A 24,210-nucleotide genomic window follows, 5' to 3' on the forward strand; every position below is an offset into this window, starting at 1 on the left:
GAAAAAAATTGAGCATTTACCTCCAATATATTGTATTTTTAATATCTGATTCATATCTACCATGCTATATTGTAAAGCATACATAATCAAAATTTCTAATAGGGCCAAAAAAACCCCACTAGAATATTATCTTCCTATATGTGCTGAGCTGTCAAACTCAGTACCCATGCAGCTCACTTTGGAGCTTGGCAATAGTTCTCAGATGCTGTGGTGCTGTGTAAAATATGTATTTGAGGGCTCCACCCCCAGAGAATTTGATACTCCCCCAAGCCTGGGAATCTGTGCTTTTAACCAGCCACCCCAGGGATTTGGGGGTTAATCTTCACCAGGAATTCATTCCAGCCTGCCTTAAGAAACCTTGCTCTAATGTTTCTAAAAGTAAAAAAAAGAAAGAAAACTACATCTGTATTTAAATAGGAAGTAGTCCTGATCTGGTTTTAGGCTAGATATATTGACTAGTTTGTTTTCAGGCCCCCAGAGTAGCCATGCATCCACACAGCCGCCTTTAGCCCCACTGTCCCTATGCGTGCTCAGCCACATGACTGCTGGGAAGGAAAGAGACCAGAATATGAGGAGAATGAGATTGAGTTGCTTAGATGTGATGGACAGGGAAGCCTCCTGGAGGTGACCCTGGAGCCAAGCCCTGAAGGATGAGGTCCTGCCTGTCTTCCCCTTTCTCCAGGGAGCCTTCTCACCACCCCCAAGTCTGGATCAGGGTTGCCTGGTCCTGTCAGTACTTGGTCAGCAGCTCTCTGCCCTGCTGAGCAGCAAGCCCTCAGAAGAAGGGGACTCTGGTGGGACCTCTCGCAGCTGAGCCCAGGGACCAGCACAAGCCTGTGCCTAGAGATGTGTAGGAGGAGGCTGGCTGGAGGGACGTCCTAGGGAGTCCAGGATTTGTGAAGAAGTCAGATGGTGCCAGTGTGCTGGAGCAAGGGCTCACAGGCTGGGCCAGGTGGCTGCCCCTTGGGGAGGTGCTGACCACAGGAGAGCCTGGTATTCAGTCTAGGCTGCGGTGCATAGTGGTGCTGAGAACCCACGCAGAGCCTGTCCTGTGGAGGCCTGCTAGCCTGGCGCAGGTGTTCTGGGCTCTCTTTCACAGCGAGGCTCAGGGAGCAGGGGAGGAGGTCTGTGCCAACAGGGAGGTCTGATCATGGCTACTCCAGGGTGGGAGAAGTCATGGTCACAACAAGAGGCAGGGGCTCTAGAACCCTCAGGTCATGTCCAGGCAGCTTAAGGCTATGAATACCGAACTCAGCCTTGAACACAGAACCCAGCAGGAGGTAGAACCTGGTGGCACCCAGGATTCCGATGGCCAGATGTCCCTTTTGCTGGAGACTGTGACCCGATCTGAAGACAGTGCCAGAGCAAGTGGTATCCTGATGGGGAAGAGGCCTGGACTTGGTCCCAGAGAGATGATGTACACTGAGAACAGCCAATGAGGGATGGCACACGGGGTCAAGGTACCAGGTGGACAGGAAGCAACATTCTTCAGGTGCTTCCAGGCCAGCTGCAGAGTTGGCCCTGTCCCATGGGCTAAGCAAGATGGTGTCCCAGGCCCCAAGAGGCTCTTCCTAGCTGGCCTAAGGTAGTCTGAGAGGCCCTGCCCTTCCCCCAAAGGAGTTCTGTCTCTGGCAGAGTGAACGTGGCCGAGTGCACATGGGGCCTTGAGCAGAGCAGCTGTGGACCTGGCTCAGGGCCAGTGCAACAAGTGGACAGGGGTCAGCTGCAGGCTGGGCTCCAGTGCATCAGGGACTGCCTCTCTACTCAGAGCTCTTCTGCTGGAGCTCTCTCATGTACCGGTCATTTGTGTCTCAGGACAGGAGGTGGTTTTTGCCCGGGTGCTGGTGGCTGAAGAGTTTCATTGATGTGTAAGAAGCCTTGGACAGGAGGCTGAAGGATGGACTTGGTGACCTTGTCAGGCCGTGACTAGCCTTGGGGGATTTACATACAAGGGAGAGCAGTCATGTTGGAAGGGCCTTGGGCAATGGCATGACTCAGCCAGGAAGTGCAGGCCTAGGGAAGGAAGGCAGAACTGCCAGCCTGACCTCTGCAAATGTACTCCCTGCCCACACTGGCTTCACTGCGGGCCCTGGGGCCAAGACTGTGCTTGGCCCTGTATTTTAGATCAGAGAATTGCAGCTCAGGACTGAGAATGCATTCGGGGCCTGGTTATTGATTCCCAGATATCCTGGGCAGGTTAGGCAGAGTGGCCCCCCAGCGTTGGGAGGTTGAGGTGGTTGCCCATGAGTAAGGTGGAAAATCTCTCTTGTGTTTCCTCAGGTTAGAAATCTGTGCTACATGGTGACAAGGCGCGAGAGAACGAAACATGCCATCTGCAAGCTCCAGGAGCAGATATTCCACCTGCAGATGAAACTTATCGAACAGGATCTGTGTCGAGGTAGGCGCTTCCCCTGCCTGCCGCTGGCCACCTCTCGTGAGCACACCCTTGAGGGGGCTGGGTTCCAGGGAGCTATGTGTCCTCAGAGCCTGATGGGGCATGTGTACGGGGTCAGGGGCCACTGACCCCACCCTTACCCTCTGCACCCAGTTAGTGGACCAAGGCAGGGGCCTCCCAGGGTCCTGGGTGTGTGTTGGCAGGCAAGGAGCAAAGATGTGATGTGGGCATCAGGCCTACCCTCAGGGAGCTTTCTGGTTCACGGGGCTCTCAGGCAGTGCGGGGCCCATTGTGGTCCAGGAGTGAGTTGCATGTAAACAGGTGCAACCAGAAGTCTCCGTGGCTCTGTTTTGGCTCCAGGGCAGGAAGGGACCAAGCTGGCAAGCTTCCCTGAACCCCTGTGTGCCTGTGTGTTGATTCTGAAGAAGGCAATTGCCCAGGGGTGGAGGAGGAACTATGTGTTCCTTCTCTCTGACCCCAGCTGACAGGATTGAGGCCCTGTGCCAATAGGTTTTTTTTCTTCTTTCTTAGGCTTTTACCATCACATGCATTTAACAGATCTGGAAATCAAAGGTTAAAGAAGCTCTGAGAGTGATCTGTCTTGTTAGTTGTGGATGTTGCCAGACAACAGGGTCCTTTGTGGAGTGTGAACATGTTCAGGAGGGCAGTGCTTAGTGCAGAAGATGGTGCTCTGATGTTGAATTCCATGCAGTAAAAACAGGTGGATGGAGAGATTGTTAAGCCAGAGGCTGCCACTGCAGGTAGAGCCTGTGGGTTGGGCTAGGCCTGGAGCAGAGAAAGGAGAGTGGCTGGGCCACCACCAGAGTCAACAACTGAGGACCTTCTACTGCCCCATCCCTGCCCCAGAAACCAGCATTGCCCGATACAGATGCTGCATCACGACCATTTAGAGGTCAGGGCTCATCGTGCACTCCCAGGACTAGGGCAGCTTAGATAGGAGGCCCCCAGACCTTCCCAGGCTCCCTCTTGTTTGTCATTTCCTTGATTGAGGGTAGACAGAATACTGGGCTCTGTGCTGGGCACAGGGGTACCCTGCCGTGGACTGAACGGACAGGCTTCCTTTCCTCACAGAGTTCACTATCTGGAGAGACAAAAGAAGGTGGTGTCTGGGGGGCTGCCAGGGGTGCCAGTGCAGGGACAGAGCTATCAGGGATGGCTTCCTGGTGGTGGTGACGCTGGAACATCTCAGGCTTCCTGGGGCTCACACGGGCCTTACATCCCACTGCAGGAAGGCAATGGAGAGTGGCGAGGCATGCAGTGCCCTTAGGCACAGGATTCCAGAAACATGGTCAGGAGCTCGGAGGGTCTGCATTCTCTCATTGAGTCTGGAGACATTTAGGCAATGGCACCCCACTCCAGTACTCTTTCCTGGAAAATCCCATGGACGGAGGAGCCTGGTAGGCTGCAGTCCATGGGGTCGCTAAGAGTCGGACTCGACTGAGCGACTTCACTTTTACTTTTCACTTTCATGCATTGGAGAAGGAAATGGCAACCCACTCCAGTGTTCTTGCCTGGAGAATCCCAGGGACGGGGGAGCCTGGTGGGCTGCCATCTATGGGGTCACACAGAGTCCGACACAACTGAAGTGACTTAGCAGCAGCAGCAGCAGACCTGAGCAGCAGCAACAGGCCACCTTTTGGTCAGGGCAAGGAATTTGGAGAGAAGACTGGTTTGCCTCTGCCCGAAGCCGATGCCCTCAGTGTTTTGATGCTTCTTCCATAGGGTGGGACATGGGCTGCAAGTATATTGCTGAGGTCTGTCTGGCCAGGAGCCTAGAGAAGGCTTCCCAGTGGTGGTGATACTTAGGCTGTGAACAGAACCAGGGGAGGGACAAGGAAACCATATATTTGGGGACCTGGAGGTGAGCTTGTCTTGTTAGAGGAACTGGAAGGACCCTGGCATAGCTGCAGCCAGGGCAAGAAGAAAACGTCTGAAGTGACACTAAGGGCTTGGAGGGTCAGCTGTGTAAGGTCTGTGCCCTTGGGAGGAGCTCAGGCCACAACGAGTGTGGTGGGGGACTTGGAAGCCTCCCTCCAAGTATGTAGGTGCTGTCCCATGTGATAGGTGAGAAGACTGAGGCCTGGCCCGAGGTTACACCTAGAATGAACAGCAGAGCTGGGCAGAATCCTGGAGTTGGGCCCATGCTCCTCCACCTTCTCTTGAACGCTTACTCAGGAAGCCCTCCAGCCTCTGGCTGAGAAGCTAGGAGGAGACTCCTGGCAGCTCCCTACCACAGCATGTCCCTCCCCTGCTCTGTTTTGTTCTGTGACTCCGCAGACCTATGTGGTCCTGGACTAGAAGGGTGTGAGGGCCAGGTGTGTACCCCGAGTCTCCCATCAACTGTCTAACCTCCAGAGCAGACAGAGAGCAAGGCAGGGGGCTGACCCCTGTGTCAGGAGGGGAACCCAAGGCTGTTGACCCCTCAGTGACCTATCCACCTTCACCTCCATGGCCTAGCCCATGAGGCCCTGTCCTATCCACTCACCTCCAGCCAGCCTTCCTGCCCACTAGGACTGTGTCCTAGGATCTGTAGTCCGTAGAGGTCAAACTGCGGCGCAGGTCTATAGAGTGGTCTTCCCCCTCCTCGTGTCGCTGAGCCCCGCACTAAGCTCCTCAGGGACTCTTACCCCCTTTTCCCACATCAGCTATTCCCTGACTCGCTGGAGCCACAGTTATCCTAGGTCCCACGTGGGTGGGACCTACCCACCCTGCGGAGGTGCAGGGGAGGTGACCTAGAAGGCGAGACACCAAGTGATGGGGCTCTCCTGGGATTCCACACAGGGGTCTTGGTTCTGTCTGGCCTGCTTGGGGTAACCATCTCCCTCCTCCTCTCTCTTTCCCTGATGCAGAGCGGTCTGGGAGGAAAACAAAGGGCAAGAAGAGCGACTCAAAAAGAAAAGGCCGCGAGGGCCCCAAGGGCAGCCCCGAGAAGAAAGAGAAAGTGAAGGCAGGGTCCGACTCAGTCCTGGGGCAGCTTGGTGAGTGGCCTGGTGCACACAGCCAGACTCATACCATCACTGCACTTGCAGCTCCCCGCCAAAGGCCACGGGAACCACCAGCATCCTTGCTGCAGAGTGGGAGGCCAGGAGGGGTCGGCAGGCCCTTCCATGCCCAGGCACTCCCACCTTCCAGGTATAGAGGAGACTGAGGTGTCGGAGCCCTAGCTGGCCTCCCAAGGGTTCCTCTCGTAGACTAGAGGCTGGGCCCAAGAACTTCTCCCTCTAGACATCCTGGCCCTTCAAGGAACCCTGTGTCATGCTGTGGGGTGAGGGCCTACCATAATTCTCTGTCCCTGTCCCCCTCTGCCAGAATGTCCTCAAGTAGGCCCTCCCTTCATCCCCTGCAGACTTTCTGGGAGCCACCAGAGACCCCCACAGGAGTGGTGTTTGCCCAGCACATCTCACTGTCACAGCTGTCTGTCACAGATCTCTCTACTGCTGCCCCATTAAGCATGGTATCCCTAGAGAGGCTCTGGGACTTGGGCTTTGTCTCCCAGGATGTCACATGCTTCCTCTAGAGCACTCCTCAGGGAAGGGGCGTGCTCTAGAGGAACACCTCAGCACTAGCGTGGAAGCCACACTTCACCTCTAGCATCGAAGCCCCAGGTCACCTCTAGCATGGAGGCCCCAGGTCATCTTTTATTTCCCTCGGTCTCAGGAAGGAGACAACTTGGTATCTAATGGGAACATCAGTGGCCACCTTCCAAGACCTCAGTAAAGGAAGGAGAGCCCATAACTGGAGCTGGCCCTGACGGACACCCTAGCCAAGACCTTGCTTTGGAAGCTCTGGAAAGCAACACTCATGAAAACCCAGCGCCCCCTGGTGACCAGAGGGCTCCTTATCCCTTATGCTCCCAGGATGATGCTATGTGGGGTGGTGAGCAGGGCTGGGTGTGCTCCTGTGCAGTCACCAAGGGCCCTCGCTTGGTTTAATGCTGTACTGTAGCCACTTTGAAATTCTTAATAATTTTTGAATAGGGAACCCACATTTGTACTTTGTACTCTGCTCCTCAAACTATGAAGACAGTCCCCAGGAATAGGACATCTATCTGGGGAGAAGGGTGTTCAGTGTTCGCAGGTGGGATGGACAGAACAGGTTAACTCAGCCGGGTCTAGCACAGAGGGAAAGAGGGAGGAAGGTCCGTGATGGTGTGCAGGGCAGGGTGGGAGAGGGCTTCCTGAAGGAAGGTGGGACACATACCTGCTGGCATCTCACCTGCCTCTTTCCTCCCCCTGGCCAGGTCTGTCTACCTCGTTCCCCATCGACGGCACCTTCTTCAACAGCTGGCTGGCGCAGTCAGTGCAGATCACCGCAGAGAACATGGCCATGAGTGAGTGGTCGCTCAACAATGGGCACCGCGAAGACCCCGCCCCAGGGTTGCTGTCCGAGGAGCTGCTGCAGGACGAGGAGACACTGCTGAGCTTCATGCGGGAGCCCTCGCTGCGACCTGGCGACCCTGCCAGGAAGGCCCGTGGCCGCACCCGCCTGCCTGCTAAGAAGAAACCACCACAGGACGGGCCCGGTTCACGGACGACTCCAGACAAACCCCCCAAGAAGCCCTGGGGCCAGGATACTGGCAGCAGCAAAGGGGGTCAAGGGCCACCTGCCAGGAAGCCACCACGGCGAACACCTTCTCACCTGCCGTCCAGCCCTACAGCTGGGGACTGTCCCATCCCAGCAGCTCCTGAGAGCCCCCCACCACTGGCCCCCGAGACCCCAGAGGAGGCAGCCCCAGTGGCTGCCGACTCTAATGTCCAAGTGCCTGGCCCTACAGCGAGCCCCAAGCCCTTAGGCCGGCTCCGGCTGCCCCGTGAGAGCAAGGGAACCCGGAGATCGCCAGGTGCCAGGCCTGATGCCGGGACGGGACCGCCTTCTGCTGTGGCTGAGAGGCCAAAGGTCAGCCTTCACTTTGACACTGAAACTGATGGCTACTTCTCTGATGGGGAGATGAGCGACTCAGATGTGGAGGCTGAGGACAGCGGGGTGCAGCCGGGTCCCCGGGAAGCAGGGGCTGAGGAGGTGGTCCGCATGGGGGTCCTGGCCTCCTAAGTCACCCCTTCCCCTGTCCTGGTCCCCCCATGAGGCCTCAGCCCCGTGACAACTGCCATTTCCAATCTCTGCTGAGTGTCTCAGACCCTTGAGGCTGCCACTCTGATGTGGTTTTATTTTTAATATAAAAAGTGTTGCGAATTCCACACTATTGTCTTTCCTCTGTGCTGGCCTAGGACATTAGGATTCCTTCCACGGCTCTGGCCACAAGGACCAGCCCTGGTCCTGTGCACCATCACGGCCGTGGCAGCGTCCCCGCCTGGGCCACACAGTACTGCTGGGCTCCTGGCTACATGTAGGCAAGGTGATGAAGAGCTCAGGACTCCCGCCCGCTGCCACTGGGTGATACAGACTGTCGTTTGGGCATTATGGCAGATGGGCCAGCCCAGGGCCTGCCCCGCCTTGCTCCCAGATCCCACTGGGGTCCATCGGCGGGGGGTCCTGCTGCACTTCACTGATCCCCAAGGAAGTATAATAAGTGATACCCAGCCAGAGTCTACTCACTGTCACAAGCACAATGAGCTTATACGAGAAAGCACTGAGGGGCCGAAGAGGGCCTGCTGGTTCCAAGGGAACCGCAGCTGTTCCTGGTCAACCCACATCATCTGAGGCCTGCCCGCCCACCCTGCGACCCTCCACGCCCCTGCTGCTCTGCCCCTGCCGCACCCAGCCCGGCGGCTCTGGGAAGGGCTTCCCAGAGTCCTTCCTGAGCTGTGCCATTTTCTCAGGGGACTCCCAGCCAGCCAGCCGCCAGTACCGGCGGAGGGCTGCAAGGGAGGGCCAGTGCCCGGTCAGGGGCGTGGGGCTCAGCCTCGCCCACTACAGAGAATCGCTCTGGGACTCCAACTTCCTTCCTTCCTTCCTTTGGGGCCAGTCTCGGCTGAGGTCTGATCACTCCCAGACAGCTGGCCAGACCAGACCGTTTGCCTTTTCAAGTTTCCTGCTAAGTGATGAGCTTCTTTCTTGGTTTCCTTTTGGAAACTCCTCCTTCCAACAAGCAGTGGGATCCCGGGGCCCGGGATGTGTTAGTGATGGCCTTCCGGGGCTGTCTGAAGTCTTGCTGGATCTTCCTGGTTCCTCTTCCCCTCTGAGCCTTAACCCCCTTTCCCAGCTGTGCCCTTCCAGCCCCTCCCTCCCCACTGTCACCGTCCTGCCTTCTCCGCTCCACCCTCTAAGTCCCAGGTAGTAGCTCTGAAGAGTTTCAGTGGAGTGGCCCCAGGGTGATAGCTCAGGGAACAAATGAAAAACAAAAAGGAATTCAGTGAAAACGTGTTTTTTTTTCTTTTATGACTTACTCCTGGGTCACTTCTGCCACTGGTAAAGCCAGAACTTCTCCAACAAGAACCTTGCAAAAGTCCAGTGAATCAGTCGAATCATTCTGTGGATGCCAAAGAATATTTTGACCATAATACAGCACAGCCAGGACCTGACAACTTGTCACTTGGACTTTTTTTAAAAATGGAGTTCTTTAGCAACCAAGTGTAGAAACATGTTTGTTGCACACACCTAAGGAGGTGAGCCCAAGCTCTCAGACAAGGATGCTGTTCTGCTGCTGCTGGTGTTGGATTTTGGATTCTGGGCCCACTGTGAGCTCTCCTGAACCCTAAAACTCCGCACGAGGAGACTGACGGTGAAACCAGCGTGGCAAAAGTCTCACCATGGGGATCCCCCTCACATAACACAAAGCGCAAATCGGTGGGATGGGGAGCAGGCTGAGCACCCATCCCCGACTCCAGACTTTCAAGGTACGACAGTGGCATGGTCATGGACACTCAAGTTTCGGTGAATTTTATCAAAACAGGAAACAAAGATAATGACTAAGTTTAAAGGGCTGGACAGATGTGTCCAGTCGGAGCAGACTCAGAGTGGGCTTCAAGGACTCTGGGCGTTGGGATGGCATGAGCTACTGTGTAGAGTTTAGTCTGCCTGGCGCCTTGGTAATAGTGGCCAGTGCAGTGTCAGCAGCAGCGTCCTAACCCCATTCTCTGTTTACTGCTTTTGAACAGATCTTCTTCCTTCCCCGTGCTTCGGGTCACCTCCGGTCACAACTTTGTCTGTGCTGGATTGCCTGGTCTGACCTCACAGGAAGCAAAGGGACCAGCTTTAAAGAACAACCAAACTCTGCCGGGAGGTGGGGTGCTCAGGTCTGGTAGACTCGGCACTAGCCTGCTTACCCTTCATCCATCCTGGGGCAGGGTCTGGGCGCTCTGAGGGCGAGGTAGGGCAGAGAACCAGGGCAGGAAGGTGGTAGGTCTGGTCAGGGTCTGGACTGGGTGGGCCAGGCCAGGAGCCCAGCACTCCTTCGGAGGGCCTCTACTCAAGTTGGCCTCTAGATTTCAACCCACTTATCAATTGGCTCTTGGCTTTGAACGGAATTATCCCTGTGGCCCCGTGTCCTGCACGGAGTCCGGGTGTCTCTAAGGCTGGCTGCCCAGGGCCTTCCAGGCCAGACCCAAGAGCTTTGTCTGCCAGCCAGCTGTCCACTACTGGGACGTCCGCCAGGCTGCAAAGAAGACAAGGACACTGGCTTTCATCGCTGGCCTTCCTGCCGTCAGCGCAGCCCCTTCACTCTGTTCCCAGCTTCCCATCCACCGTTCAGGCGGCTTTGCTGCCTTTGAGGTCAGGATGGGAAGCTGGGGAGGGGACAGGAGGCCTTTTCCAGCCTAGAGGCTGAGGTGCGTCTTTCACGCGACCGTATCTGCCCACACTCAGTGGAGGGACAAGCTGCTCTGGAAGTTAGCCTGGCGGTCTTTGCCACTCTCCTGGTCCCTGCTGCCCACCTCCTTCCCCCTCCTCACAGTGAGAAAGAATAATGTGCAAGGAAAGTATTTTTATGGATCATAAATGTATTTTAGAACAAACACGGAGAAGAAAGGTTAGAAGGGTTTATTTTATTAAATGAGCTCTGACTTGGTGACAGTGTGTGAACATTTGCAGTGTGAAGGTCTCAGGTTCCTTGGAGAAGCCACCCGGGTTTCCAAACGTGGGTGTTGGGCGTGGATGTGTGAGTGTGTGCCAGGGCACGTCTTGTGTGTCCATGTGCATGTGTGTCTGTGTGTCACGTATGGACACACAGTGGGACTTGCCAGGGCAGTTTCTAGAGAATCACATGCCCAGTTCTGACAGACATTGGCAGCAGCTGGACTTGGCATTCCTTGCTTATTGCCAGATGTGGCCAACCTCTGCCCATACCCCAAGCTCTGCAGAATGGTCTGGGTGCCTGTAAAAAGGCCCTTGGGGAGGCCACTTCCCATGGCCCTGGCCCAGCTGGCCACATTGGCCAAAGAGCCAGGGCTGGAGTCCAGGACTTTTGGTTGTTCTTTAAGGCACTTCCTGCCACCTTGTCCCTCAGACGCACAACACTCTGTGCTCCACATTGGCTCGGGGTGGGGGGATGATATGAATGTCACAGGAGGAGACACCTTCTGTCTTTGTTTCAAAGAAAGTTGATGTGCCATTTGTTAATATACAAGAGAAATATTGAAAATATATTGAAAAGAGCAATTTTAAATTATTTTTGGCTTATGTTGCAATATTTATTTTCTTGTATTAGGAAAGATTCCTTTGTAGAAAAAAAATGTATTTTTCATTAACGCAAAAACCTATTTCTCCTTTTTGTACATTGTCCATGTTCGCTACCCTTAACGAGCAATAGAATGTATGGCTGCCTCGGGGTGGCCGGTGCCCGCGTGCCCTGCATGATTCTGTGGTCCCACCACCATGTAGCTCCCAGTCCCATCCTGTCCTGCTCACTCATGGGGGTTTCCAGAGCCTAGCCCTCACTGGAGCCTGTGGCTTCAGGACCCCCTCTGCAATCCTCATGTGTTGGCAAACGCAGTTAATAAAGCAGTGTTTTCTGTGCTGGCTGGTGTGAGGCTCTGTTGCATTGGGGAGTGGGAGAGGGTGGGCTCAGTGAAATAGTGAGTGGTCCCTGGGTGTCCCAAGGAATATAGTAAGTGCTCAGTATGCACTGGGGCTAGGCTTACTTGATTTGCTTCTTATAGCTGTCATTCCCTGGGGTTCAGAGTGGATGATGGAGCTTCCCAAAACTACACCTCTGGTAAGAGGTGAAGTTCAGCATCAAAGTCAGGACCCCTTGAGCTACCTACGGTGGGAAGGTTTGGGAGGAAACTCTGGTTGTTGTTGTTCAGTTACTAAGTCGTGTTCGACTCTTTGCGACCCCATGGGATGGATTTGCATGCTAGGCTCCTCTGTCCTTCCCTATCTCCTGGAGTTTGCTCAAATTCATGTCCATTGAGTTGGTGATGCTAACCATTTCATCCTCCGCTGCCCCCTTCTTTTGCCTTCCATCTTTCCCAGCATCAGTGTCTTTTCTAATGAATCGGCTCTTCACATCAGGTGGCCAAAGTATTGAAGCTTCAGCTTTAGCATCTGTCTTTCCAATGAATATTCAGGGTTGATTTCATTTAGGATTAACTGGTTTGATCTTCCATGCAGTCCAGCGGGCTTCCAAGCATCTTCTCAAGCACCACAATTCTAAAGCATCAATTCGTCAATGTTCAGCTGCCTTTATAGTCCAACTCTCACATCCGTACATGACTACTGAAAAAAACATAGCTTTGGCAATATGGACCTTTGTCACAAAGTGGTATCTTTGCTTTTTAATATACTGTCTAGGTTTGTCATAGCTTTTGTTCCAAGGATCAAGCATCTTTTAATTTCATGGCTGCAATCACCATCCGCAGTGATTTTGGAGCCTAAGAAGTAGAATCTAACTCCTTCCACTCTGGTATTTGTCACTAGATCAGGAAAGGTTTTAATCCAGGCTTGTTTTTCACTCGTTATTTCCTGAGTACTTGCTTTGGACCAGACTCTAAAGTATGCAGAATGAAGCCAATGTCTCTGCCACGGGGGAGCTCACAGTCCAGCAGAGAGGCAGTGAGGGAACTGGGAGGTGCTGTGGAGGCCTGGATGGATGAGGTGGGGAGGGTACAGGAAGCAACATCATTCATGCATTCATTCATTCACAGACAATTGTCTCCTGAGCATGCATCTCTTCTGCCAGTGTGTTGGGTTGTATGCTGTGAGTGGCGGCAGCACCCTGCCCTCCCAGAGCTTCCAGGTAACATAGGTTTGAAGGATAACTAGTTGCTTGCCCAAGGGGAGCTGGCTGGGAGGAAGGGACAACAAGCACTCTGGACAGAGGAGTCCACAAGAACAAAGTTGGATTCAGCTATGCATGGAAGGGTCTTGAACCTCCTCTGAGAGTCTAAGGGGAGGAGTGTGGAAAGGAGCTTGAACTGAGACTCAAGGAATATAACTTCTGGGGCTACTGACTTGGTTGTGAACCACAGAGAAGTGCCCCATTTCCTCACTGATACAGTAGGCAGTGAGTCCCCAAGGGCACCTCCAGATCCAAAGTTCTGCGATTCCACAATGGCGGTGGAAATAAACCTGGTGTGCTTTGAACAACTGTGGAAGAAGGTGTTCCTCACTGAGGGGCCCCATGCCTGCCACATCCCTGGGGATCAGGGAACCTTGTCTGACTGAGACGTATGTGTTCTCTCAGGGTGCTCAGCAGAGAGTGAGAAGGGCTCACTTAGCATCAACCGCAGTCAGCATGAGGTGCTGGTAGATCAGTCCCCAGGCTGAGGGGACTCCTGTGCAGCCAGCTCCCCTACCTGTGATTTGGGGCTGTCGGCTTTATGGGCCAGCTGCCCTGGGCTTGACACCCTAGGTTTTCCCTCCTCCCAGAGCCAGGCCCACTTGGCCACAGCGCTCCAGAAGAGTGATGCAGGGGCCCTGCTGCCAGGCCTGCAGTTGCAGAGCTGACCCAGCTGATAACCGTGGGGCAGGAGAGGCCAAAACACCAGTGGGCCCGAAGCAGCAATGTGCAATAGAAATGAAGTGTGAGGCACAGAGGTAATTCTAGTAGCCACATTTTTAACAAGTAAAAAGAAAGAGGTAAAATGAATTTTAATAATATATTTTAGTTAATCCATTATATCAAAAATATGATCCCTTGAACCTGTAATCAATATAAAATAATCACTAATGAGCCAATGTACAAGAATCCAAGGGGAGGCCAGGAGTGTCCACTCCCCACCCCACTTTGTTCCTGCACGCATTGATTCAGCATTCATGGCGCACCAGTTGCTGGGCCCTGAGGACACTGGGCTGACCAAATGCCCTATGCAGAGACCAGGCCAGTGGAGGAGACAGACTTTAATCCCATAGTCCCAAACCCAGGCGCAGTTACACACAGACTGTGTGGCAGAGGGGAGGGACTCTTCCTCTGCCCGCCCTGAACGTCCCTTGTTCTGATGAAACTCCTGCAAGGGAGGTAGGATCTGGGGCGCCATCTGCTGCCCAGCCTTGATGCCTGACTATACGTGTTTTTGTTTTTTCTTTTTCCCCACAATTCTTTAAAAAAAGAATCCTATATAGGGGGAAAAAAACCTGCTACATTTAATAATGTGCAACTGCTTTGTTGTAACAACAAACACGATGTTAAGGAAAAATAAACCATTCTAAAACATTAAAAAGCAAAAAAGCGGATTCCCTGGTGGTCTAGTGATTAGGACTTGGTACTCTTGCTGTTGCGGTTGCATTCCCTGGTTGCAGAACTAAGATCTCACAAGCCAAACAGCATGGCAAAAATTCCTTTCCTAGACTATCCATGAGTCCCCTGGGTCCCCCAACTCAAACTCAAGAAGGCTTCTTTTTATTGTTGTTAACCCCATCCCCATAGTGATTTTTGTACAACGCCTTAGGAAAGTATGTCTAACCCAGGATCAGGAAACCGAAGTTCTAGTCTTCTGCCGTTGACTTGATGTACCTCGGTTTTTCCATCTGTCAAATAGAGGACACTGGGGATACCAATTTCTTTAGGTCCTGGTGGGAAAGCCCATGGTCAGAGGATGTGGTCAGTGAGGGTGAGGTGAGAGCCTGACAGGGCCCTTCCTTTTACCTTAAGGCCAACTGGTTGGTGGGACTGGCTGTGGCTGCAGAGAGCCTCCAGACTGGACTTTGGCAGAGCCAGAGCAGGAAGAAGCTTAGGGTCATCACATTGTCAGAATGCCACGGTGGCCACAGATTCATGTCACCAGGAGAGGGGTCGTTAGGAGCATAGCAGTAGCCATGTGTGAACATGGAAGTTAAGCACCAGATCCAGCCCCGATGGTGACAGGGCAAACTGCTGAGCAGGACCTGTGGGCAATGGAAGGAAGGTAAGTAATCCGTCCTGCAGGCTTGGAAATGGGGCCCACGCCTCTCTGAAAGAGCTGGGGGTGTGGGGCAGGCTTCGTGATTTGGGTGACAGCAATTGTAAGATGGCTTGCCCAGGTCTAGGGGTTTGTGTTCAGTGGGCAATCTGCCTTATTCTACCCCATCTTTGGTTACCGTTAGCTATTCGTGGCCATTCAAGTCCAGAAAATTCATCCAGGAATGCACCGCACATGAGGAAGTGACTAGAAATGGATTCGTGCGGGCCCTGGGGTAAAAGAGAATTAAGGACTGTGTTTTGGCCCTTTCTGGGCCTCAGTTTCCTTATCTGTTAAGTGAGGATGAGCGTTCCTGCTGGGCGCCCCACCCCAAGCATGGTGACTGAGAGTGTAGCAAAGTGAGCCTGGGTGTGCGGTGATTAGAATGAGGAACCACTGTGACAGGAGGGGGACGGAGCTTAAGGCAGAGGGCGCCCTGACGCCGGCAGGCTGACTAGAGAGGCCAGGATGCCAGAGGGATTTGTTCACTGAAGTTCCGTTGTTCTCATGGGCCGCCCTATGCCCAACCGAGGCACCTGTGGTATGGGGGCAGGGCAGAGGAAGGTCACGTGATGCATGGGTGGGGGCCCGGCCGAGGGCGGGTTGGAAGCACCTGGCGGTCATCCGGGACACCGCTCACGTGACACCTGAGCCAATCAGCTGCCTGCGCCTGAAACACACCCACCTTCCCAGCATTCTGGGTTCCTCCGCGGCCATTCTAAAACGGTATAACCCAGGAGGCAGGAGCTAGCTGAATTTTGCTCTCCACCCCCTCACCCAACCCCTTGTTGCAGAGAAGGAACGTTGCATTGCTAGGGACTGAATGTTGGGATTAACCTGAAACTCAGAAGAGCAGCAGGGTTTGTAGGAGAAGCCAAAAAGGAAGAGTGACTCAGCAAAATAAACCGTCACTGTGGATATTCTGAACTGCTATTTTGGGACCCTGGGTGACTGCCTGGCTATGGTGACAGGCGCTTGGTATATAAAACCTTTTTTCCCACAGGCCCGCCGTAATTATTTATGCTCCTCAGCTTACGGAAGGAGCTGCCGTGGCGGTCCCCGATAGCTGCGTCGTCCACTGTTAGACTCCTAAATGAATTCTTGGCAAAGGGAGCAGTGTGCCCTGAAGGGCCATCAAGAACCAGAGGGGATGCTCAAGTCTTAGGGACCCCTCTGCCTTCCAGGAGCACTTCCCTTCTGGTCAAGAAGGGGTACGAGACCAGTACCGACCAGCGTTATCAATCCTGGTTCCTGCTTAGGCCTCCGCCACGGACCCTCATCTAGGTGATACCTCAGGGTTTAGGTGGTTGGGGGGCATGAAAGCTCGTCTTGCCCACCACCTTCTCTAGGACAGTCTCTGAATTCTAGTGACTGAGAGCCTGTCATTTTGTAAGCAATCCATTGCTAAGCCATCCATATTGTTTAAAACGTCTTCCTTAAATTCAACTGTAATTGTTGCCTTGAAACATGTTTCTATTCACAGGCTGTTCTGAGCCATGGAGCCACAGAGATCAAGTCCGGTCCAGTGTTTGGGGGCAGTCCTTGGGCTGTGTGAGGAGTTAGGATACCTTGCCCGCTTGACTTTTCAAGTTCAGGACTTTACTAGGGGATTTGAAGGCAGGGTATTCTCCTCAGCTACTTCTCTTATGCCTCTCCTGCTTGATGGATGGAACCATCAGATCCCCACACTGTGCAGGCAAAGCCAGCCCCCAGGTAAGAGGTTCGTGGAGAAGGGGGATAAGAGAAGGACAGTTGGGGTCTCAGCTCCTGGCTACCCTCAGGGAGCCCCAACCCTCCACCCCCTTAGCCTCATGTCTTTTATTGAATAGATTGGCAATACTGGCTGTGTCAACAGTTCCAGCTTGTTGTTTTTTTTTTAACTTTTAATTTTATATTGGATTATAGCCAGTTAACAGTGTTGTGATAATTTCAGGTGCACAACAAAGGGACTCAGCCATAGGTATGCATGTATCCATTGTTCCCCAAACACCCCTCGCATCCAGGCCGCCATATAACATTGAGCAGAGTTCCCTGTGCAACATCCACCCTGTGTTATTTTTAATTTGACCTCAAACCTGTGTCTTCTTTGTTGTCACTAGCACACATTCTGCTGTGCATGCTCAACGTGGCAATTTGGGGGCAACATGCCACAACATGTCTGTACAGTTGTTCCCAACTTCAAATAGCCTATTCCTGATCTCATGGCCCCATGAGCAGGCTCTCCTGGTGGATCGCTGGCTCCTGCCTTGGGTTGAAAAATGTGGTCATATATCATAAACCATTGATTTTGGAATCAGTGTTAGAAGTAGCCTCCTTTGACAGGTGAAGAGCGGGCTGAAAGATGGGAACGAGCAGCCCTGCTCTCCTGCCTTCTCAGTTTAGGCCTCGTGTTCTTGTCTTTTCCTCCACTGACATCTGTCTAATACGCTGTCCACACAGCATCTCTTCAGGCTCTGGGCGCTACCAGCCCCAAGTCACAGCATGCTGTTTTCTGCCGTGCCTTTGTCTTTGCTGTTCTGTCTGCTTACACTCACCTTGTTCACCCCTTCTTTACTAAACAGTTTTTTTGCCTTCAAGATTCAGCTCTGGTGCCCCCTTTTTAGAAACCTCGATGGTGTTTGAGGGCCTTTCCCTTTTGCCTTCCATAGTGTCTTGGGCAGATGGCTGCCCATTTTTCATTGTTCCATGTAAGTCCCCAGAAAGGAGGTGTTGAAATGCCAGCTGGCTGACTGGCTCGCGGACGGGCAGGCAGAAAGTGTGGCCACCTGTCCCAACCTGAACCCAACACCTGCACAGTACTTGCAGAAGATCTGGTGATAACTAATAGTTTTCCACACATAAGGCTTTATGTGTAAAAGAGAGAAAATGAACCCATGAGTAGGTGAGTAGGTAAAACCCTCCCTCATATTTTACTCAGCCCAGCCCTGCACATGGAGCAGTGAGCAAGGCCGCCAACATGTCAAGTAATCAGGAACTGCTTCTCCAAAGACGAAGGCAGAGTGAGGCTTCAAAATCCAAGAGGGGGCCCCCTGCCATCAGACTGCCAGAGGACTGTGGATTCTGAACTTGGTCCCACATAGAAGCTGATGTGGAGAAAATTTCAGACTGGTCTCAAAATAGCTTTTTGCCCCTGCGTCTACTACCCTGAAGTCAGAAAAGAAAGTAGCATTGCATGGTTTCCTTCAGGAACTGCCAGACTTGTTTCCCCTTGCAGTGGACCCCCTAGTTGCAAATAAGCTCTGGGGCCCAGAACAGGGCTGCTGCTGCTGCTGCTAAGTTGCTTCAGTTGTGTCCGACTCTGTGCAACCCCACCGATGGCAGCCCACCAGGCTCCCCCATCCCTGGGATTCTCCAGGCAAGAACACGAGTGGGTTGCCATTTCCTTTTCCAATGCAGGAAAGTGAAAAGCGAAAGAGAAGTCGCTCAATCGTGTCCGACTTTCCAGACCCCATGGACTGCAGCCTACCAGGCTCCTCTGTCCATGGGAGTTTCCAGGCAAGAGTACTGGAGTGGGGTGCCATTGCCTTCTCCGAGAACAGGGCTGGAACTCACCTATTCTGTGTTTTACTCAAAGAAAGTCTGTTGACTATTTGGGTCTCGAAAGAGAAGTCCATAGAATGGAGGGAAGTCAGTGTGCTTTTCTCCAGACTGCAATCAATCTGGTGTGGCTTCCTAGTCACGAGTTGGGTCTAGAGACCTCAAGCCAAACCCAAGGACTAGGAGAGAACCCTAAAAATGGTGCTGTAATGGTTATCTTTATAATCTCTCTAGTTTCTGGGATTTTCCTAATCCCAGATGAAATAAGACTACAACTCCACTGATGAGGCTCACATTCAATTCCTTTTAGCTCAAGAAAGGAGTAAACAGATACCTTCATTTTGACCCCAAGTGTTCTCTCTCTTCACCTGTACCTCACCTCCAATTATTTCTTCCCCTTGTTTAGTTTTAACGGCCACCAAACACGACACCTCTGAAGATTCTGACTGGCGGACTGTTACCCATTAACCCAGGTCCTTTCAATGTGATCGGGTAAGAAAGCTCTTCAGTTTCTTTTTGCAATGTTACCAGCTTGTTTGTAGTGGCATGGTGCCATCACTGAACTCAGTGACTTTAATAAGCATGTTAAATGGTTCACCGTACTGCCTGCAATCAAAATCCACATTCCAAAGCAAGGCTTCCTTTGTTTACCACATAATAGCCAGAAAATTATTGAGTTTTGGTGTCTAATTTTACGTAAATCAAGTTAGGAGGCTTTGTAAACACAGGCTTTGACCTTTGTCAACTAACTTAATACCCAGCTGAATCCTTTATAAGGGCCTGTTTTGGGGACCTTTGTTTTTAATCATCAGGTTTCTAAGTTGTTCTCACCTTTCAATTAGGAGGATGGTGGCCGCCACCCAAAAGGCTTCTTTTACAGTTTCCTAGTTCCCCTGTTCCCCACAAGGTGCTTTTCACACTCTTTGGAGGGCTGTGACGTTGCATTGCTGTACCTTTAGTACAAATATCAGATAATTTGTGCTGTGTGCTTTGCTAAGTCGCTTGGGTCATGTCCAACTCGGTGAGCCTCTATGGACTGTAGCTCCCCCAGACTCCTCTGTCCATGGGACTCTCCAGGCAAGAATACTGGAGTGGGTTGCCATGCCCTTCTCCAGGGGATCCTCCCAACCCAGGGATCGAACCCGTGTCCCTTACATCTCCTGTATTGGCAGGTGGGTTCTTTGCCACTCACGCCACCTGGGAAGCCCGTCAGATAGTCTGGTGGGACGTTGTGTAATTAAATTCAAGAAAATGAGGTAAATAAACGACCTTTTTCCATTTTAAAAACTTGTTTTTAATTGAAGGATAATTGCTTTTACAGTATTGTGTTGGTTTCTGCCATACATCAGCATGAATGAGCCATAGGTATACATATGTCCCTTTCCTCTTGAACCTCCCTCCCGCCTCCCCGCCTCATCCAACCCCTCTAGGTTGTCACAGACACCAGTTTGCACTCCCTGCGTCATATAGCAAATTCCCACTGTCTTGCATAGGGTGATGTGTGTTTCCATGTTCCCATCTCAGTTTGTCCCCTCTCTTCCTCCCACTGTGTCCACAAGTCTGTTCTCTGTGTCTGCATCTCCATTGCTGCTCTGCAGTAGGCTTCAGTACCGTCTTTCTATTCCATGTATGTGTGTTAATATACGATATTTGTTTTTCTGACTTCCTTCATTCTGTATAATAGGCTCTAGGTCACTACCTCATTAGAACTGACTCGAATGTTTTCTTTTTTATGACTGAGTATATTCCATTGTATATATGTACCACAGCTTCTTTATCCATTCATCTGTTGATGGACATGTTAACAGGTTGCTTCCACATTCTAGCTCTTATAAATAGCGCTGCATGTTTCAATTATGGTTTTGTCAGGGTATGTGCTCAGTAGTGGGATTGTTGGGACATATAAATGTTTTATTTTTGGTTTTTTAAGGAATCTCCATACTGTTCTCCATAGTGGGTGTATCAATTTACATTCCCACCAACAGTACAAGAGAGTTCCCTTTTCTCCACACCCTCTCCAGCATTTATTGCTTGTAGACTTTTTGATGATGGTCATTTTGACAAATGTGAGGTGATACCTCATTGTAGTTTTGATCTGCATTTTTAAAATAATGAGTGATGTTGAGTATCTTTTCATGTATTTATTAGCCATCTGTATGTCTTATTTGGAGAAATGTCTGAATAAACTGGATTTTATTTTCTTAGCATTTATCCCTTCAGTACATTCACTGTCTACTTTGTTAGTTTCAGTTCAACAAATAGTTTGAGTGCATGCTAAATCTCTATTTGATGGACTCAGTGGTAATTGGACTTTCCTGGTGGCTCAGATGGTAAGGCGTCTTGCCTACGATGCGGGAGACCCAGGTTCAATCCCTGGGTCGGGAATATCTCTTGGAGAAGGAAATGGCAACCCACTCCAGTATTCTTGCCTGGAAAATCCCATGGATGGAGGATTCTGGTAAGGTACAGTCCATGGGGTCACAGAGTCGGACATGACTGAACAACTTCAACGGTAATAGAATCATGACTGGTTATGTTAAAAGAGTTAGCACAAAGCCTTATGCCATCCTGCACATTGTTAGTGGAAAGCTTAGAAGAATGGCTGTATGAAGTTGTATTTAATATTTATTTATTTGGCTACATCAGGTCTTAGTTGCGACCTGCAGGATCTTTTGTTGCTGTGCATGGACCGTCTAGCTCTGGTGCGTGGGCTCAGTAGTTGAGGGGCTTGGGCTTAGTTGCTCCGCCACATGTGGGAATCTCAGTTCTCCAGTTGGGGGTCAAACCTGCATCGCCTGTGTTGCAAGGTATATTCTTAACCACTGGACCACCACAGAAGTCCTTAGAAAGGTCTTATAGTTGGATTTAAGTCTCAAAAGTAGCTTGATAATCCTTACCAAAATGATAATTTTTCACTTGCATCACCTGAGTTGAAAAAATTCTGCTCCCTGGGCTTTCAGTGATTCTGAATTGTAGCCAAGGTTGAGAACCACCAGCTACAGGTTACAGTGATGTGCGTGCATGCTCAGTTGCTCATTTGTATGTGACTCTTTGCCACCGCATGGACTGTAGCCGACCAGGCTCCTCTGTCCATGGGATTTCCCAGGGGAGAATACTGGAGTGGGTTGCGGTTTCCTGCTCCATGGGATCTTCCTGACCCGGGGACTGAACCTGTGTCTCCTCATTGGCCGGCAGATTCTTTACCAGTGAACCACCAGGGAAGCCCTACATTGATGGTAGGATTTACTAGTAAATGAATTCTCAGGAAAAAAAAAATTTTTTTTCTTCACTGATTAGCCAATGATCATTTAGTGTTAATTATTTAGTGGTATATTACTGTTTCTCCTAAATGAAAATCTACACATTCTGGCATCAGAAAAACCTGAGAAACTTGTTGAAGATTTATATGCTTGCCTTCCACTCCACCCCAGATTTACTGATTCACAGTTTTTGGTGGGATTTTTTTTTTTCCTCTAGTGTTTGTTTTTTTAAAGTTCCCCCCACCCCTAGGAGATTCTGATGCATACTAAAGCTTGAGAACCTTGATGTAGATAAAACCAACCAACTGCTTATTTTTCACATTTCAACTGAGTCAGCATTGTTTAAGTCCTACTATAGCATGCTTATAAGCTTTTTCTAGTCTAAGCAAATTAAGCCTCAGTTCCTTGGAATCCTTGCACAGAGGGCACCTTCTATAACCTTAGTAATTTCAAAGTTCAACAAATTTCTAATAAGCACAGTAAAATCTATTAGATGATAAAAACGGGACCTGACACCAGAGTGTTTCAAAGACCAGGTAATTATTTTATTTTTCTATTTCTGACACTCAAATCATAGGGGGTAAAAAGATAATAGAACATAATCAAAATAACACACAAACACAATTCAAGAACATTTAACCATCTGTTATAGCTGTTCTTTGTAAAATACATAAAGGTAAACAGAAACATCTGTATATAAATTAATGCTTAACAATCTGTATACACTGTAAAACAATTGTTAAAATTTACACTAAGATACTAGTGCAAGCAGTGGTGTACAAAAGTGCAAACAAGGTTAATGATGAAAAACTTATCACCGACTTACCACTTCAACATACTCTGCATCCAGCCAGATACTAAAGGCCTCACCACAGAAAACACTTTGATCACTTTGAAAGCTACCTGACTACATTCACCCTGAGTGCTCTTGCCTCAGTATGGCAGTAGATAATGAGTTCAGGTTAGGAGCAGCACCAGGGAGTCCAGAAACCCAGGTGAAGTTGGCCATTCTGACGTGAATCTTTTCCAAAGATAATAATTCTCCATGAAATCACTCAAAAGCCTTTCCCATTTCCGTCTTAAAATCCATTTGGAGTGGGGGCACTCCTGAAACAAAGTTTACTTTGAATAAATTTGCTTCCTTTACTGTGATTAATTTGGATTCTGTTTAAAGGTATGGTCAAAGCCCAGAATAATCAGAGGTATTAAATATATTATCTATTTAATGTTTTAAATTGTGAAGACAAAAATTAGTTGATTCAAAACTGCATCTTCAATAGATAGTCAATAGTTGGTCAAATCAAGAGAGGTCAATTCCCTTTATACTCAGGGATTTCCAGGTATGGGCTGGAGATATGTGAGGGGGAATGGCTATAGGGTTCAAGAGTAGAAACATGGTTTTAACAAAATCCCAATCACTTTACACAGAGGCACAGCCCCATATTTTTAAGAGCTTGTTCTTTTTTTCTTTTTTGGTTAAAAAGCACTAATCTGCATTTCAAAAGGACAGTGATTGGAAAGACCAGAAACATTAATATTGGGCTTTGAGAATTTAGTCCTTAATTTAAAATATGTTTTCTGAACTCTTACTATTTATAACAAAAAAAAATTAAAGGTTTATAGAAAACCTCTAATTCCTTATTAATTTTATCCATAAATTTATATTTGCTAATCTCAAATTTTTCATGTTGTCTTGGAGATTTTTTTGAAACTTCACCAACTTTTACATATATTTAAAATGATTCAAACAATGTACTCTAAATCAACACACGATATTCTGAGAAACTTTCTTTTATATTAGCTTTGTCAGTGTACTCTGATCAAAATTTATTTGGCAATAGAAGCCTTGCAAACTTCAGTCATGTAAGTGACGAACAAGACTGAAAAGCCACACTGAGTCACATACCACATACAGGTTCGGAAAATGTAAACCTGTCTGCTGAAGCTCGAGTCATCAGCTAGAGGTATTCTGTTTTCAATGACGGAACTTGTGAAAATGCTGGATTTTGAATGTGGTTAATCAAATCATTTTGCAGAAGATAAGAAACACTTGTATCGCAGTTATTACTCTATTTCAGTGATTTACAAGTAGTTTATGTGCTGGAAAGCACTACATGTCGTGTGAGCCAGTTGAAAACTAAAGAAAAGAAACAACATTCTGTGTTTATGCTGTAAACCACAGTAAAGTTGTATATGTACACGGCACACAAAACTAAAATTTAGATCTATGCAGGCAATATCTGAATTCATAGTTCTTTGGCACTCAGGGATACTGGGTTAACTAAGTCAATAGTAAATATTTTTCATATTCTTCAGGGAATATCTGTGCCCAATTTTTAAAAATGCTATAATCTCCAATCTAAAAATTCATCAAGATAAACTGGAATCCATCAATTTAACCAGTTACAGAAAAGTATAATTAATAGCAGTCATTGAAACAGGTGTGGGGTTAAGAATCTTTTTAAAAGTATATAAGCCAGCTGAGGCCATCTGTTTTTAGAGTTTTGGACTTAAGATTTTAAAACATCTTTTGAACACTTCCTGATGTATATGGAATCCAGTCTTAACTTGTACATGTTCACACTTTATAGAGGGAAGAACAAAACTAACTACATTTACCCCCAAAATACTCCACAAACGTACACACTTGCACAGGCACATACAGAGTATATGCTTTTCCCATGTGCTTCTGCCATTTCTTGGCATTCTCTTAAATTGCTTCTCC

The 24,210-nt window shown here is 49.8% G+C and overlaps 1 protein-coding gene across 11 annotated transcripts in view; it reads left to right on the top strand.

Moving 5' to 3' along the window:
* Nucleotides 1-11,326, top strand: part of JADE2 (jade family PHD finger 2) — a 52,028-nt gene extending 40,702 nt beyond the window's left edge. For 9 of the 11 annotated variants that reach the window (XM_024995168.2, XM_059888889.1, XM_059888891.1 and 6 more), the window contains 3 exons: nt 2,281-2,398; nt 5,266-5,394; nt 6,657-11,326. In XM_024995168.2, coding sequence (XP_024850936.2) covers nt 2,281-2,398; nt 5,266-5,394; nt 6,657-7,465 — 1,056 coding nt within the window. In that variant the 3' untranslated portion in view covers nt 7,466-11,326. The remainder of the gene's footprint in view (nt 1-2,280; nt 2,399-5,265; nt 5,395-6,656) is intronic. The other 2 variants (XM_024995165.2, XM_024995167.2) reach the window with 2 other exon arrangements.
* Nucleotides 11,327-24,210: the final 12,884 nt, after the last annotated feature.

This window comes from Bos taurus, chromosome 7, assembly GCF_002263795.3.
Source record: "Bos taurus isolate L1 Dominette 01449 registration number 42190680 breed Hereford chromosome 7, ARS-UCD2.0, whole genome shotgun sequence".
Taxonomy (NCBI): domain Eukaryota; kingdom Metazoa; phylum Chordata; class Mammalia; order Artiodactyla; family Bovidae; genus Bos; species Bos taurus.